The 13719-nt window shown below is 36.8% G+C and overlaps 1 protein-coding gene across 1 annotated transcript; it reads left to right on the top strand.

Annotated features, from left to right (window-relative positions):
- The first annotated feature begins 6363 nt into the window (after positions 1 to 6363).
- LOC122085378 (beta-glucosidase 13-like) lies at positions 6364 to 11780 on the top strand. Its single transcript, XM_042653773.1, has 13 exons — positions 6364 to 6749; positions 7483 to 7552; positions 7651 to 7709; positions 8514 to 8589; positions 8730 to 8807; positions 8891 to 8978; positions 9073 to 9298; positions 9508 to 9623; positions 9716 to 9927; positions 10058 to 10089; positions 10806 to 10908; positions 11005 to 11107; positions 11399 to 11780. Exons 1-13 carry the CDS (start codon positions 6486 to 6488, stop codon positions 11580 to 11582), a joined length of 1611 nt encoding a protein of 536 aa, XP_042509707.1. The 5' UTR covers positions 6364 to 6485; the 3' UTR covers positions 11583 to 11780.
- Positions 11781 to 13719: the final 1939 nt, after the last annotated feature.

Genomic DNA, 13719 nt, shown 5'->3' with positions numbered 1-13719 from the left:
AAATCGAACATCAAGTCTACAGTAAAAGCTTTATTTACATGACGTATTCCTCTTCTATACAAGAAAAATCTACCCAAAAAAAAATACCAAAAAAAATAAAGGGGCTGTTCTTCATACCTTAGGGTTGCAGTCCCAACTGTATGAGAGAGTGTAGGTTGCACAGGAAGGTGATAGAACCAAGGGTCTTTGCCAGGTTTCGAGTTCACGCACAAATTCTGGGCTTCTCTGTTCTGGTATTTTGTTACAGTAGCTTTCAAGCTCTTGATCCTCCAAATCGAACAGGTTAGCAATGCAAGCCACAACAATGCCAGTTATTTCATCTCAATTACTAAAAGAAAGCAAAGAATTCCTTGGCCAAATTGGGGAATCTAAAGCAGAAGCAGGAGCAGGACCAAAATAGCAATCAAGATGGTTCCAGACATGGATGATCAGAATTGAGAAAACCTACAGACAGAACTTCAGTGTTTAAAATCATCAATGACATAGGAGAAGAACTAATCAACAGTTACAAGGTAGCTAAAGTTAATGATGTGTGCTGTTACTAAGGACCAAGCCGTAAACAACTTCGGATCCATTTCCCCCATATTAAGCCCTACAAACTTACATACAAGAGGCCATACAATATACAACCATGAAATTATTTAGGAAACCCCATTCTAATCACAGAAACATCATTACAATACAGACCTGGACTTGTTGAATTAATTTGGAGCATTAAGAACAGATAAGGAAGGAGCATTTTCAAACCTTACAATACACATCCAATACCAAAAAATACTCTCAAGCAAGGCAGCTGATAAGTCATCAAAAAGTTTGTGTAAATAATGGAATGGTAAGCATTGCCCATTTGACGTGTCCCAAATGATATGGGTGCACGTCACACACCACACTGCCAAATTTTAGGATTAAAAAATGAGACTATTAAACTTCAAACTTAAATCTCCCTATCAAATGAAAAATTCGATAGAAGTTAGGAAACACAAGAATATTTATGGAAGGCTGAATTGTAGGGCTAGAAAAGTCATTGATGCTAAACAGCTCAGAAGAAAAAGAAAGGCTTGTAACTGATCCAACTGCTACAGTAAGCATCAGAATTGTTTTTTGAACTTGGGAAAGGACGAGATGCATCACTCGATTTGTTTGCATACTCTGTACTTTTGGATCATCAGAAGAGCATAGAAATTGAAACAAAGCCACCAATAAAGAAACGAAATCAGCCAAATCAAACCATGAAGGAGAAAAAAATTGGGCATGTTCCAATACACCTGAAGTTGGAAACCCTACCCTACCCTACAGATTTAGCAACTTTCTTCTTCTGCTCCTCCTCCATTCTTTCCTAATCATGACGAAGGAAATGACAACCAACCAGTTCAAATGCCAAATGCCATGGATGGAACATAGAGCATTTGCCTTTCCCCTCTTTCTCACAGGATCAGGCTAAATCAGAAAGCCTGAGAGGAACAAGGCTGTCAGGCATGAATTCGCGAACCACGATTGGTTTTAGCTTTAGCTTCTTGAATGAGAATCCCATTGCCATCGGAGATCTCTCCCTTGTTTACCCACATTAGACCACCATTAGTGCTCCTTCTTCCATCGACAAGCAACCGGCCCCTTCTAAACTTAGAACCTCCATAACGACTCCCACTCCCAGCTCTTAACCTCAGCAATCCTCCATGTTTCTCCTCCTCCTTTTGTTCATGATTATCAGCTACCGCAAGATCCCCAAGTCGTCACAGATAAAAAACCGTCTCTCCCTCTCTCAGACTTTTCAAGCAATGAATCTTTATAATCAACAGGGAAAAAAATGAAGCTGCAAATAAAAATTACCTATCCAAGCAAAGGGAAGTTTGATGCTTGATCGTTCTTCGGCAAGATCGGTGGGTGGAGTGTTGCAGTTGCAAACTCTTCCTTCCCTCTTTCGTTTCTCTATCAAATACCAATACGTATCTTGTTTCTTAAACTCTTCTACCAAAAAGAGGGTTTCTTAAAAGTATAAATACCACTTATTCCAAATCAACACTTCATCATACTGAAATTTAGATCCAACGGTCCAGGAAGTACCCCTCAAAAGATTCCCATTTGGGGTGACCGACCAGGAAACCTCAACCCTATTTTTTATATTAAAAATAATTTTGTAAACAATTTACAAAAACGACACTAGTACCAGATTTCTATCCGATCAAGTACAGACATTCTCTCTCCTCGATATTCCCCAATTAAGAGTAGTGGATCCCACATTGATGGTCTCTTTCATTAACAATGTAGAACTACGTGTCCAGCATACCGATATATAGTTCGTTGGACATCAACCATTGGTTTACCAAAACATGTGATACAACACTGCAACAAATAGGATCTTTCAGGTCAAAGGTCAATTGATGGGTACAAATCTCGTCCTCACACAGTAATACATGCTATATTCTTACTAGATTCTTTTCTATATACACACAGTACGTGTACTTACATTTATGTACCAGAATCACATCCCTGGTGACAACCAATATAACGACCATGTGAACAGGATGTCCGGTCCTATCCCTAGTTGAGAACAATTTTGGGTGAAAACCCATAGAACAACTTACAAGTCCAATAAAAAAATGACATGCATAAATGAAATTAAGCAATCTTATTAATAAACTGGGTTTGATGGACATACATATCCAACAGTTTTCTCATAAAAATAAAATTAATGCATATTTGGGGGAAAGTTTTTCTTATGGGGAGTGTGGCTCCTGCCTATGCATAAGGGCCAGTGTAATTTTGCATTCATGGAGGGTTTGGAGGTCATTTCTCTCTCCTATGTGTCTGGATGTAGGGTCACACTCCCCCCCCAAAAAAAAAAAAAAACAAAATTGCTCTTTTTTTATTCTATTCCATCTCTTTTGCAAATATGGATTTTTTTTTCCTTTTTCTTTTTGGTTCAAATGTGATTTATTTTTGGTTGATATCTTTTTCAATATACTAATTATTATAACATGCAGATTCCTTTCAACGTCAGTAGCATGGGAAACCCACTCCCTACATAAGTTATAAAATTATACTTGGAGGGAAGGAACTGTTGCACCATTTATCTTTATTCTACTTATGCATGAAAAGGGGGAAAAAAAAAAAAGAGCTAGCTAGAGTGAAGCGTTACAAGTAATCCTTGTCATTTAGGATACTTGAAGAAGACGATAAGCAGTTCTAGATGTTCTCATGTCTTATAATATGCTTCTATACTTTGAGGTGGTCAGAAGATTGAAGAGAAAACCTCACCCATTAAGTTAGATATCACTAACCAATGTAGCCTCCACGAGTGGAGGAGGGTGTTCCCCACCCTTAGACAAGGGTCAGCAGAATTTTTTTTTTTTTTTTGAAGCACCATTCACACAATGGTGTATGACAATGTTAGATCTCACGACCTTTTCCCTTAGTGGAGGTTTTACAAGTCGAAGCTATCACCACTAGTCTATCCTAGTGTTTGTGAACCCTACCCTCGTTAAATGTGTGTATATTTTCTCTAATTGGGCCCCACATGCATGTCACAAAAAATATCTTATTCTTATTCGATGTATGTGCGTTCCTCTAATTGGTCCCCTCACGCATTGATCACACAATCAAATTGTACTGGTCCCCACACGCATTCATCACACAATCAGATTACAATCCACATTTTTTTTTTTTTAAAGAAATCAGATAGCAATCCAGATAGCAATCCACAGCCCACAAGGACAGCTAAGGACCACACTTATTGTTACTGTGCAGAGCCAGCGAAGGACCACACTTATTATTCCTGTGCGGATAAGAGGGTTGAACACGGCATCTTTCTTAGACTTATGGTGGGGGAGTCCTTTCCTATCCCCACCACCATCATGATTATTTGAAATAAATCATAAAATTTGTGAAGGAATAGGTCGGTGGTGGTCAGTACACCACCATTATGATTACTTGAAATAAATCATAAATCTTGACTGCGGAATGGAAAAATAAGGGAGCTGGTCACCACAACACGTACCATTATGATATAAAATTGAATCCCACTATCAGTTAAAAAATAAATAGAAATAAAAGATCATTCTACCACTGTTGCAGGGGAGATTTCATAAACTTTTCCATTGAACCTAGGTATCTGAGGATGATGTTAGGATTGGGCTGATCTCGGGATGTATGCTTAGGTTTTCTCAGTTTTAGGATTACTCTCTAATCCCCAGGCTTTATGGAGGAGAGTCAAATTTAACATTAGTGTACATTGCACGGTGTAAGTTTGGTCATGATGGCTTGAATCTGCATTGACTTGCCTTGAATTCAAATAAAACCTTAGATAAGATTTTGGACCCTGAGAATAGATTAGGATTGAGAAACAATGACCCTAAGATCTAACCCAACTCAATTCTGATTTTAACCTTGATTTGTACAATATAATTTAGAGTTATCGTTCTATTCTTTTATTCACGTGATGGGATGCTTCTCGCCTTGACTCTCAGAGTCTAAAGGATTAACATCAATTCAAACTGCCAAGTTGCCATTGCGTCCCTCAACGGGTTCTCAACGTCACTATATTGGGCGGCTGCTTCACTTGTGGAAGTATTATCTTTGTCGGGCTCTTATACTTCTATTATTTTCAGTTTTATTGACAGGGATCATAACGTTCTTGTGGATTTTCTAACATCGGGGGTCAATAGGTTTAAAATTTTTTGAGTGTGGTGGATTGACCCACCCCATTTTATTGTAAATAGGTCCCTTATTGATGCTCGGTGTTTCTCCAAGTCGTCTTTTTTTTTCTTTTTAAATTTTAAAAATAAAATACGTTTATATGATTGATTAGAAATAATTTCTTTCACTGTAACATGAAAAAAGATGAAAGAGTGACAACAACATAAAATACCCGTTTTAATTAAATACGAGCTGAACCCTCTTTTCTTCCAATTTTCATGTCAATAACCTGTCAAACAAAAACAAAAATAAAAAATTTGGCAGAACTGTCAGGATAGATTAAAACTTCTATTACTATACACTTAATTTGTGAGTAATCAGGCTTTTGAATTCAATTGTTTACCAAAAATTTGATTTCAACTGTATATCCTTGACAAAAGTTACGTACGAGAAAAGTCTCTTTTTTTTTTTCACCCCAATTGGAAACGAAAAGTATCTTTCAATCCAACTCATGGGGAAATTGTGAGCCACATACTTAACTGTTCCTTATCAGGTTATCATGTTCACTGACAACGCTAAAGAGTACGACCAGGAATATGATTTGTAAGTAGGCACGTGAACCTATCAGCCATAACGTGTTCGAGCGTCCAAGGAAATGCATAGTGACAGAAGGGCAAGAATGTCAGAGCGTATGGATTTTGGTGTATGGGGGACCTCGCCAGATTCCCAAATTCTATAGGCTACCTAGGGGTGTCAATTAGTGATCCGACCCGATTAAATTGATCGGGATCGACTGTTTATAGATCGGCTTGACCCGGACCGTTTATTAAATATGTCGGGCTTGAGCCCGGCCTGTTTATAAATGATCGGTCTTGATATTGCTACTTGGACCGTCGGGTGCCCGACCGAGACCATACCGAATAATGCCCGACCAAGACCGGCCTATTATGCACCGACTTGGTCCGACCCTTTAATGGTTGTAAAATACCTATTTTACCCCCCAAATTAAAGAATAAAAACTAAAAAGTAAAAACATGTTCACATTTTAAATAATGGTTATATTTGGTATCATTTATTGATTTATTGTCATTTTTTTGGGCTTGCATGAGTGGGCCGAAATATAATAGCATATTTTAAAGAGGGCCCGTTTAAAAACCGGTTAAAGTCCGTTTAACATTAAACATGTCCGTAGCCCGATTAAGGCCCGACTAAAACCCGATTAAGGTAGCCCGATTATAGCCCGAGACCGACCGACCAAATATAAAGTATACCATGCCCTCAATAACTAAGCCCGATTAGTTAAATGGGCGGACACGGTGTAGCCTTTGAAAGTCTTCAAGCCCGATTAAACCCGATCGAAACCAAACCGGCCCGACCGATTGACACCCCTAAGGCTACCCTCATTGTGAACGTGGATTTTTTGTACACTCAATTAACCAATTATGTTAGACAATTGTTATTTCATATATTTTCTATTTGCAAAAAACATGAGAGGGTGAAGTTGTCATTTTGGTATGTCACGGGTTCATGATGGCCCTATTTTTTCACAGCAGCGATCAAATTTGGCGCCATTGTCGAATAACCGAAGTACGGTTATTTAAGATTGCTGAGGAATCGAAGCACGTTTGATTCGTGTCACTTTTGATTCGACTGTTTGGTTGTGATGTGTCAATAGTAGTCCACCTACTCCTACTCTCTCTTATTTTATATAAAGGAGGGCTTGGATAGTACCTAGCTCCCAAACAGCTACTAAGCTTATCGGGAACCTCTCTCTCTCTCTCTCTCTCTCTGTTTTGTGTGTGTGTGTGTCTACGTTGCTCATCCTAAGCCTCTGCTAACATATTGAAGCAAAGATGGTGAATGCTCTGATGCCGCAGTCAGCGACTAATGTTCATCGGCCACTTTCACTCCTGCAGAAGCCCTTGAACATTTCGCAGCATGGGAGTAGTTTAAGGCTCCAACCCATTGGACCACGAAGATCTGTAGCCCTACGTGGAAATTGGCCGAAGGAATGTTCCATTCGAGCTAGTATTTCCAATGAAACTAATAATTATGAGATCAAACGAAGTGATTTCCCGCCGGATTTCATCTTTGGAACGGCAACATCTGCTTATCAGGTACGTGTGTTGCACTCTCATGCATATAGTTTTTACATTTTCTGCTTTTCGTCTCTCAAGCATAGTTGAAAAATCAGGTTTAGATTAGGAAGATTTGTCCGAGTCGAGACAAAACAAAGACTCACCATAGACTTAAGATGAGTCAAGACGATTGTACATTGACTTGATATTTTGGCCGAGTTTTAAAAAACCCATCGAATCTATTCATTATATCAAAAGGCACTTAAAAAAAAAAAAAATCAAATCAAATCTCTTTACAATATCAAATCCCAAAACTCCTAACATAGTAATTTCTTCCACTATTTGCCTTTTACCAAAAGAACTTGGGCCCAAGATGGTTCCCATATGCCTAAATCCAAAGTTCTTATTTTATTGAAGGTTAGAATGTTAGATGATATAGTTTATATTTCTAATTAATCCTTAACTCTAACTTAACATTCTAACTAAGAGAAAGACTCTTGCCTGCAACCCTCGAATTATTGATATGTGAATTTTTTTTTATGTATTTTTTATATTTTTCTGTATTTTATGATTTATTTACATATTTATTGCATTTAAATATGAATAAAATAGAAAAAACAAGAATCAGCTTGACTGAGTTTAACCAGGTCGACTCGTTAGGTTTTTGACCGGATGAGTCGAGTCGAAAAACCTAATTTTCCAACAATACCCTCTCAGTGCTGGAGAAATTTTCCATTCCTATGTTTATGTGTGTGTATATGCGGTTCTTCAGTATGAAGGTGCTGTAAGAAAAGGTGGTAAAGGAAGAAGCAACTGGGATGAGTTCACTCATAGAAATCCAGGTCTCTCTCTCTCTCTCTCTCTCTCTCTCCATCACATGAATGGGAGGGCGCAAAAAACTTAAAATGTATTCACTTACGTTGTTTTAATTTGTGGGCAGATAAGATAAAGGATGGCACGAATGCAGATATTGCCGTAGATTCTTATCACAGATACGAGGTAATTACCATTCCTCATCATCTAATTACTTCACTATTTAAAGTTTAATTATGGTAGGTAGGTCATGCATTACATGTTACATTCATTAATTATTTGTATGTTAAGAAGGCCAAATGTAATCCCTTTGGCGGCCCTATATAGTGGGTACATCCATTACCCTGGATGGGTAAAGGATATTTCAGTAATTAATAGCGACTCTATCAGAGTTTCAATACTATATGGGTACTTATGGAAGTGAAAAGGACATTTGGTGGCATCCTCAAACTGTACATGCAGATGATTCAAATTCTATCACTAATCCATCCCCGATCTGTCTCGATAAACATGCATGAAGGTATATATCAACTTTTAAGGAGATCGGTTTCCTAAAAAAAAAAGATACTCTCCAATTAATTGGGCGCCCCTCAATCCAACTCTACATGTATGTTCACATGAACTTACATGTTATCTAGGTGCTAACCCCTGTCCATTTTTCTGCCATTAAAGTGTGAAGAGGGGTGATTATGTTGAGCTTGGATCTTCTACACGTATGTTCACCTAGATGTGCTTGTGAAGATCCAACACTAGTCCCACTTCCTACATTTAAAACGTGAAGAAGGAAATATAAGGAAGCAAAAGGGACAAGTGTTGGATCCTCACATGTATGTCCAGGTGAACGTACGTGGAGAGGATCCATTCCCGTTTATGGCAGCAAAAAGAAAAGTTTTTGGCATCTCACACATGCATGCAGTGGATCCATTCTCTATAAACTTTAATAGACCGTATTACTATACCTGAACCATTATTTTCCCACTGATTAAACAGGAACATGTGGCTTTGATGAAGGATTTGGGTGTCAATGCTTGCAGATTGTCGATTGCATGGTCCAGAATATTACCAAGTAAGTAGTAAGATATTGGATATATACAAGCCTATGATCTTGACAGTGGTTGAAGAAATAATATTGGTTCAATTTAAATTTCATTCAGATATGATAAATTTGTGTTATGCATGATTTTCTTAAACAATATAAATTGGTAGATGGAAAGCTAAGTGGAGGTGTGAACGAGGAAGGCATCAAATATTATAATGACCTCATCAATGAGATTTTATCCAAAGGTAAAATTTCTCTCTCTCTCTCTCAACAAATAACAAATAACAAATAACAAATATTATTATGAAATTTTCTTAAATATATGAAGGGATTCAGCCTTTCGTGGTCCTTTTTAACTGGGATCTTCCTCAAGCCCTTGAAGATGAGTATGGTAGTTTCTTGAATTCTAAAATCATGTGAGTATTGACTTGTTCTTCCAATTATTATTTTTTACCAATCTTCCAAAATTTAGAAACTCAAATCTCATTGATTTTATTAATATATATGCAGTGAGGATTTCAAAGATTACGTAAACATTTGCTTTGAAAATTTTGGTGACCGTGTGAAGCATTGGATCACCTTGACCCAACCAATTTTTTACACCATTGGAGGATATGTTAGTGGCTCCTATCCTCCTGGCTCTACGTCTGATCGTGGGACAGACCCATATAAAGTTGTCCACAACTTGCTCCTTTCTCATGCAACCGCAGTGGATCTCTACAAGAAGAATTACCAGGTAATTAATTAAGCTTATACATAGTTCTGTGACAAAAGTTAATAATTAATCTGATATTGCATAGCTAATTACATCTGGTGTTTAGATGCCACTTTCCACACACCATGGACTCTATTATTTCACTATCAGTGTTTTGATCTATATATTTTTATGGAGATAGTATGGAGAATTTTTAACCCTAGATGGATGTACTTAATTATCCTTTACAGAATACCCAAAATGGCCAAATTGGACTTACAATGGATTGTGAGCATATGGTTCCTTTATCCGAGGAACAGGCTGACATTGAAGCTGCTAAAAGAGCTTCTGATTTCACATTAGGATGGTGGGTCTTTATTAATTTTTGATGTCTTTATTAATTTTTTATGAAAATAAAATTTCCACATAATCTCTTTTATTTTTTCTTTCTTTTATAAGGTTTGTGAGTCCATTAACCTTTGGAGACTATCCAAAAAGTATGAAAGATCTTGTGGGTGAGCGGCTGCCAAAGTTTTCTACTGCTGAATCGCAATTGTTGAAAGGCTCATTTGACTTCCTGGGATTAAACTATTATACTGCAAAATATGTTACGGATATTCCTCCCTCTTCTACTCCTAGTTATACCACCGATGGTTGCTACAGAAGGTTAGGTAAGTACAAACAGAAACTAAAGGACTCATAGAACCTTCACAAAATTTTCCAATTGGATCATTAGGAATTACTATCTGATTATACTGACAAATCCCTCAACTCTTTTGTTTTTGTTATATGATGTAACAGCTCGCATAGATGGAGTTCCGATTGGTCCAGCGGTATGAATTTTGTGCCTATAACCAATGATCACATGAATTAGAGAAATTCTATCTTCATAAAAAAGAAAGTTAATTGTAAAGCTTTCATCCCAAAAGCTTGAACTTGTAGGGGGAGGGAGGGACTACAGGCTAATTTATTGGCCAATGTGAGACTAAACTCCCAACCCTCTCCTGTACGTGTGGCAGTACATACTATAAACACGTGGAGATGGTGAAAACTGCTTTGATACCGTGTAAACAATCCAAGTCCATTTGTTGTCTTTCCTAAGTTATCTGGCCGAGTGTAGAGCTAGGTATGCTGAAGCTATACGTGAGGGGGGGGGTTTTGAGATGTTAGGAGTCCTCATCGGTTAAATTCGGTCCATGGTGATTTCATCATATACTTCAGAAGTTATCTCCACCTAATGCCTTAACATATTGGGTTGGACCCTCCAACAATTAATCTATTGTCACTTAGTGTAGTTTGGGATTATATTGACGGCGAAAGTTCATTAGAATGGTCCATCATATCTTCAGCAACTTATCAGGATGGTCTACTATTTTTTGTGACGTGGATAGTTGGTTTTGGCCGACTGGCAGTTGGATAAGTTGTACGTCATATTGATTAGCTAATATGTTAAATTTCAGACTCAATTCAACCAATATTCTCCTATGCATGTTCATACATCCTTGTATTTTTTTTCAATCATATGTATTAACAACTACCGAATGTACAGACTGGTTCAGATTGGCTCTACATCTATCCCCAAGGGATGAAAGATATTCTACTTTACATAAAGGAGAATTATAATGATCCCATTATTTACATTGCTGAGAATGGTAATATCATTGATCTATCTTTTATTTTATTGGGTGTTTAATAAATTTGATGTCAAGGAAATTCATATCAATAAAATCCATTGGGTTATCTTGCAGGAATTTCGGAACACAGCTTTACGACAATGGATGAATCTCTCAAAGATGACCAAAGAGTACAATCCATCAAGGATCATCTGTCTTACCTTAAGAGTGCCATGGAGTGAGTATATATTGCATCGGTTTTGTTCTTGGAGAAAATATTCATGGGAAACAAAAATTAAATAAAAGGGCACTCATATTTATTTTACATTGAGGATCTCAGGGTGACAATTTAGTAGTACAATGGCTATCTCGAACATTAATCTTTTTTCCTTTTTGTTTTCTTTGTTCCCAAAAAGAAACGAAAAAAGTTTTAATTGTCTTGAGTGATTTTAATCCTTTATCTTAAAGACAATTTAGGTTTGTTTTGTTTAAGCATTCAAAACATATATTTTTTTTCTTCCTTTTGCAGTGCCGGCGTAAAGGTGAAGGGATACTTTGTGTGGACTTTGCTGGATACCTTTGAATGGAATGTTGGCCACACAGTCCGCTTCGGTATTAACTATGTGGACTTCAATAATGATCTGGCAATATATCCAAAGGAGTCAGCCAAATGGTTTAAAGAATTCCTTCTCTCGACCAATAATAGTGAATAATAGTCTTCCTTCAAGTTATATCCTATGTATGAAATAAATGTTTTTTTTTTTTGTGATTTCCAGTTATATTTCTATCCTATTTCTGAGCATAGTTTATGTCAGAAATAAAAATAGTGTGGTAATTAGTACAAATAATAGATTGTAGTAGGTTTGGTATGTCTACATGTGGAATAAATTTTGTATCTTAATTTATTGGCTTATCGAAGTTATTTATTTTTAGAAGCCCATTTATAACATATTTGAACAAATGGCCCACATGATAGTCATGATCTCCATAGCCCCCAGGACAAGCCCTCGTACAGCAAGCAGCGTTTCTGTCAGACCAATAGGTGATAATAGGCATGCCAAGACTCGAACTTACAACCAGAAGACTCGAGGGGTGATGGATTGAGGGCATTTTCACCACTAGGCTACCAACCCCATTGGTTCATGATCTCCATATAAGTCATGAGGAAAAATGATCAAGATTTATACTCATGCACATACAAACACACATAGAGGCTCTGATTTTTTTTTTTTTTTTTAAGGGGTGAGGGTTGGGTGTGCAAGCCACAATCCAATTGAACTTTGTGAGTATTTGATCCAGTAATCAAACTTCGGGCAGTCTTAAGTGAGCAATGCCAAACTGCAAGGCAAGCCTTTTTTTAGGTCCTGAACAATGGCTTAGGGTAAGTATATAGAAATCTTCACTTTAGTTATTCCGATGCTTGTAATGCTCATTGTCTTTTTGAAGAGAAGCACATGGGAATTTCCTTTCACACTCATATGAGGTCTTGCCAAGCACTTATAAATTTGAACCAAATTTAAATCAAATTATAAACTGATGGATAAATGATAAGGTTAGGCACCTCAGATTTTTTTTTTTACATCTATGCTTAGATATTTTTTCAGCCCCAGAGTAAAATTTTCTTCTCACATGGGTTTTTTATTATTTTCTCTTTTTCATTCTAAATTTATGGGTCCCGCACCTTAGATATTTTTTCAATGTTGGATTGTAATTTCCTTCTCATAGGGGTTATTTTATTATTTTCTCTTTTCTATTCTAAATTTATGAGTCCCATGTGATACCTTTTTCAAGACATCTATTGGTGAGGTGTGCAAATTCCACCCCACACCACAACATGAGAAACTCTCTAATACCCCTTACTAAGGGTGTTAATCGGTTTGATTTTGGTTTAAATGGTGCGGATCGATTCGATTCATATTTATTTGACTAAAATCATAACTGGATCATTTACTAAACGGTTCCACTTTCTGAAACCGTGACCGTTTAGTAAACGGTTTCAGTTTCCACGGTTTCTAAACGGTGTCAGTTTCACGGTTTTAAACGGTTTCGATTTCGATTTATTCCATACGGATTGTAAAACAGTTCACAATCAGTTTGTTAAAACTTGCAACCATCTCTAAACTGAAGATCGTAAGTTTATCAAAAAATAATTGGCAACCACAAATAAGAGATTCTATATTAACTATGATATGTCTTAATTTGATAATCTAGTGCTATTTATTTGCATGGCCATTCTCAAACATTTATAACTAATATCATACAACATCCAAATCGAGCCTTCTACAGCATAAAATATAAAAATGACAAGTGGTTCAACCAAAACACCCCATCTATGATAACATAATAACATAGTAACATATATGGATTACAAGTTTATGATCTAAAGCTTAAATTTGAACTAAATTGTAATAAATCATACCAAAGCAGGATGGACACTTAATTTAATTGTTAATTGTTATACGGATTACTGTCCCTTCTTTATTTAATTGTTATACGGATTAATCGGATCAGTTTAAATGGTTTAAACGGTTTTAAATGGTTCGGTTTAAACGGTTTCAATTCGGTTTGAAACCAACGGGTTCCACGGTTAAAATCGACCAGACCCGTTTAGCTAATTGACCTGAAACTTAAAACCATAACCGCACCATTGTTTGAGATTTAAAATGTAACCGCAAACGTACGGATCAGTGTAGCTACGGGTCGAACATAGGGAGAGCAGCCACTTTATTTTTTTATTTCTTTTAATAATGCGAAAGTGAACCGATTAATGGTTGTGATCTAATTCTAATTACTGTCCTAAGCATAAGTATCTAAAATAACGTCCTAACCATTCGTCATCTAAGAATTTAA

This window comes from Macadamia integrifolia, chromosome 1, assembly GCF_013358625.1.
Source record: "Macadamia integrifolia cultivar HAES 741 chromosome 1, SCU_Mint_v3, whole genome shotgun sequence".
Lineage (NCBI taxonomy): Eukaryota > Viridiplantae > Streptophyta > Magnoliopsida > Proteales > Proteaceae > Macadamia > Macadamia integrifolia.
The sequence above is the reverse complement of the archived record's forward strand: the minus strand, read 5'-3'. Positions and strand labels throughout refer to the sequence as shown.

Bases quoted from the DNA above. Each gene is read 5' to 3' on its own strand.
- LOC122085378 (XM_042653773.1), top strand. From the start codon at position 6,486: ATGGTGAATGCTCTGATGCCGCAGTCAGCGACTAATGTTCATCGGCCA. The intron at 7,553-7,650 runs GTCTCTCTCTCT...ATTTGTGGGCAG, and splicing joins GTTCACTCATAGAAATCCAG to ATAAGATAAAGGATGGCACG. The intron at 10,909-11,004 runs GTAATATCATTG...GTTATCTTGCAG, and splicing joins TATTTACATTGCTGAGAATG to GAATTTCGGAACACAGCTTT.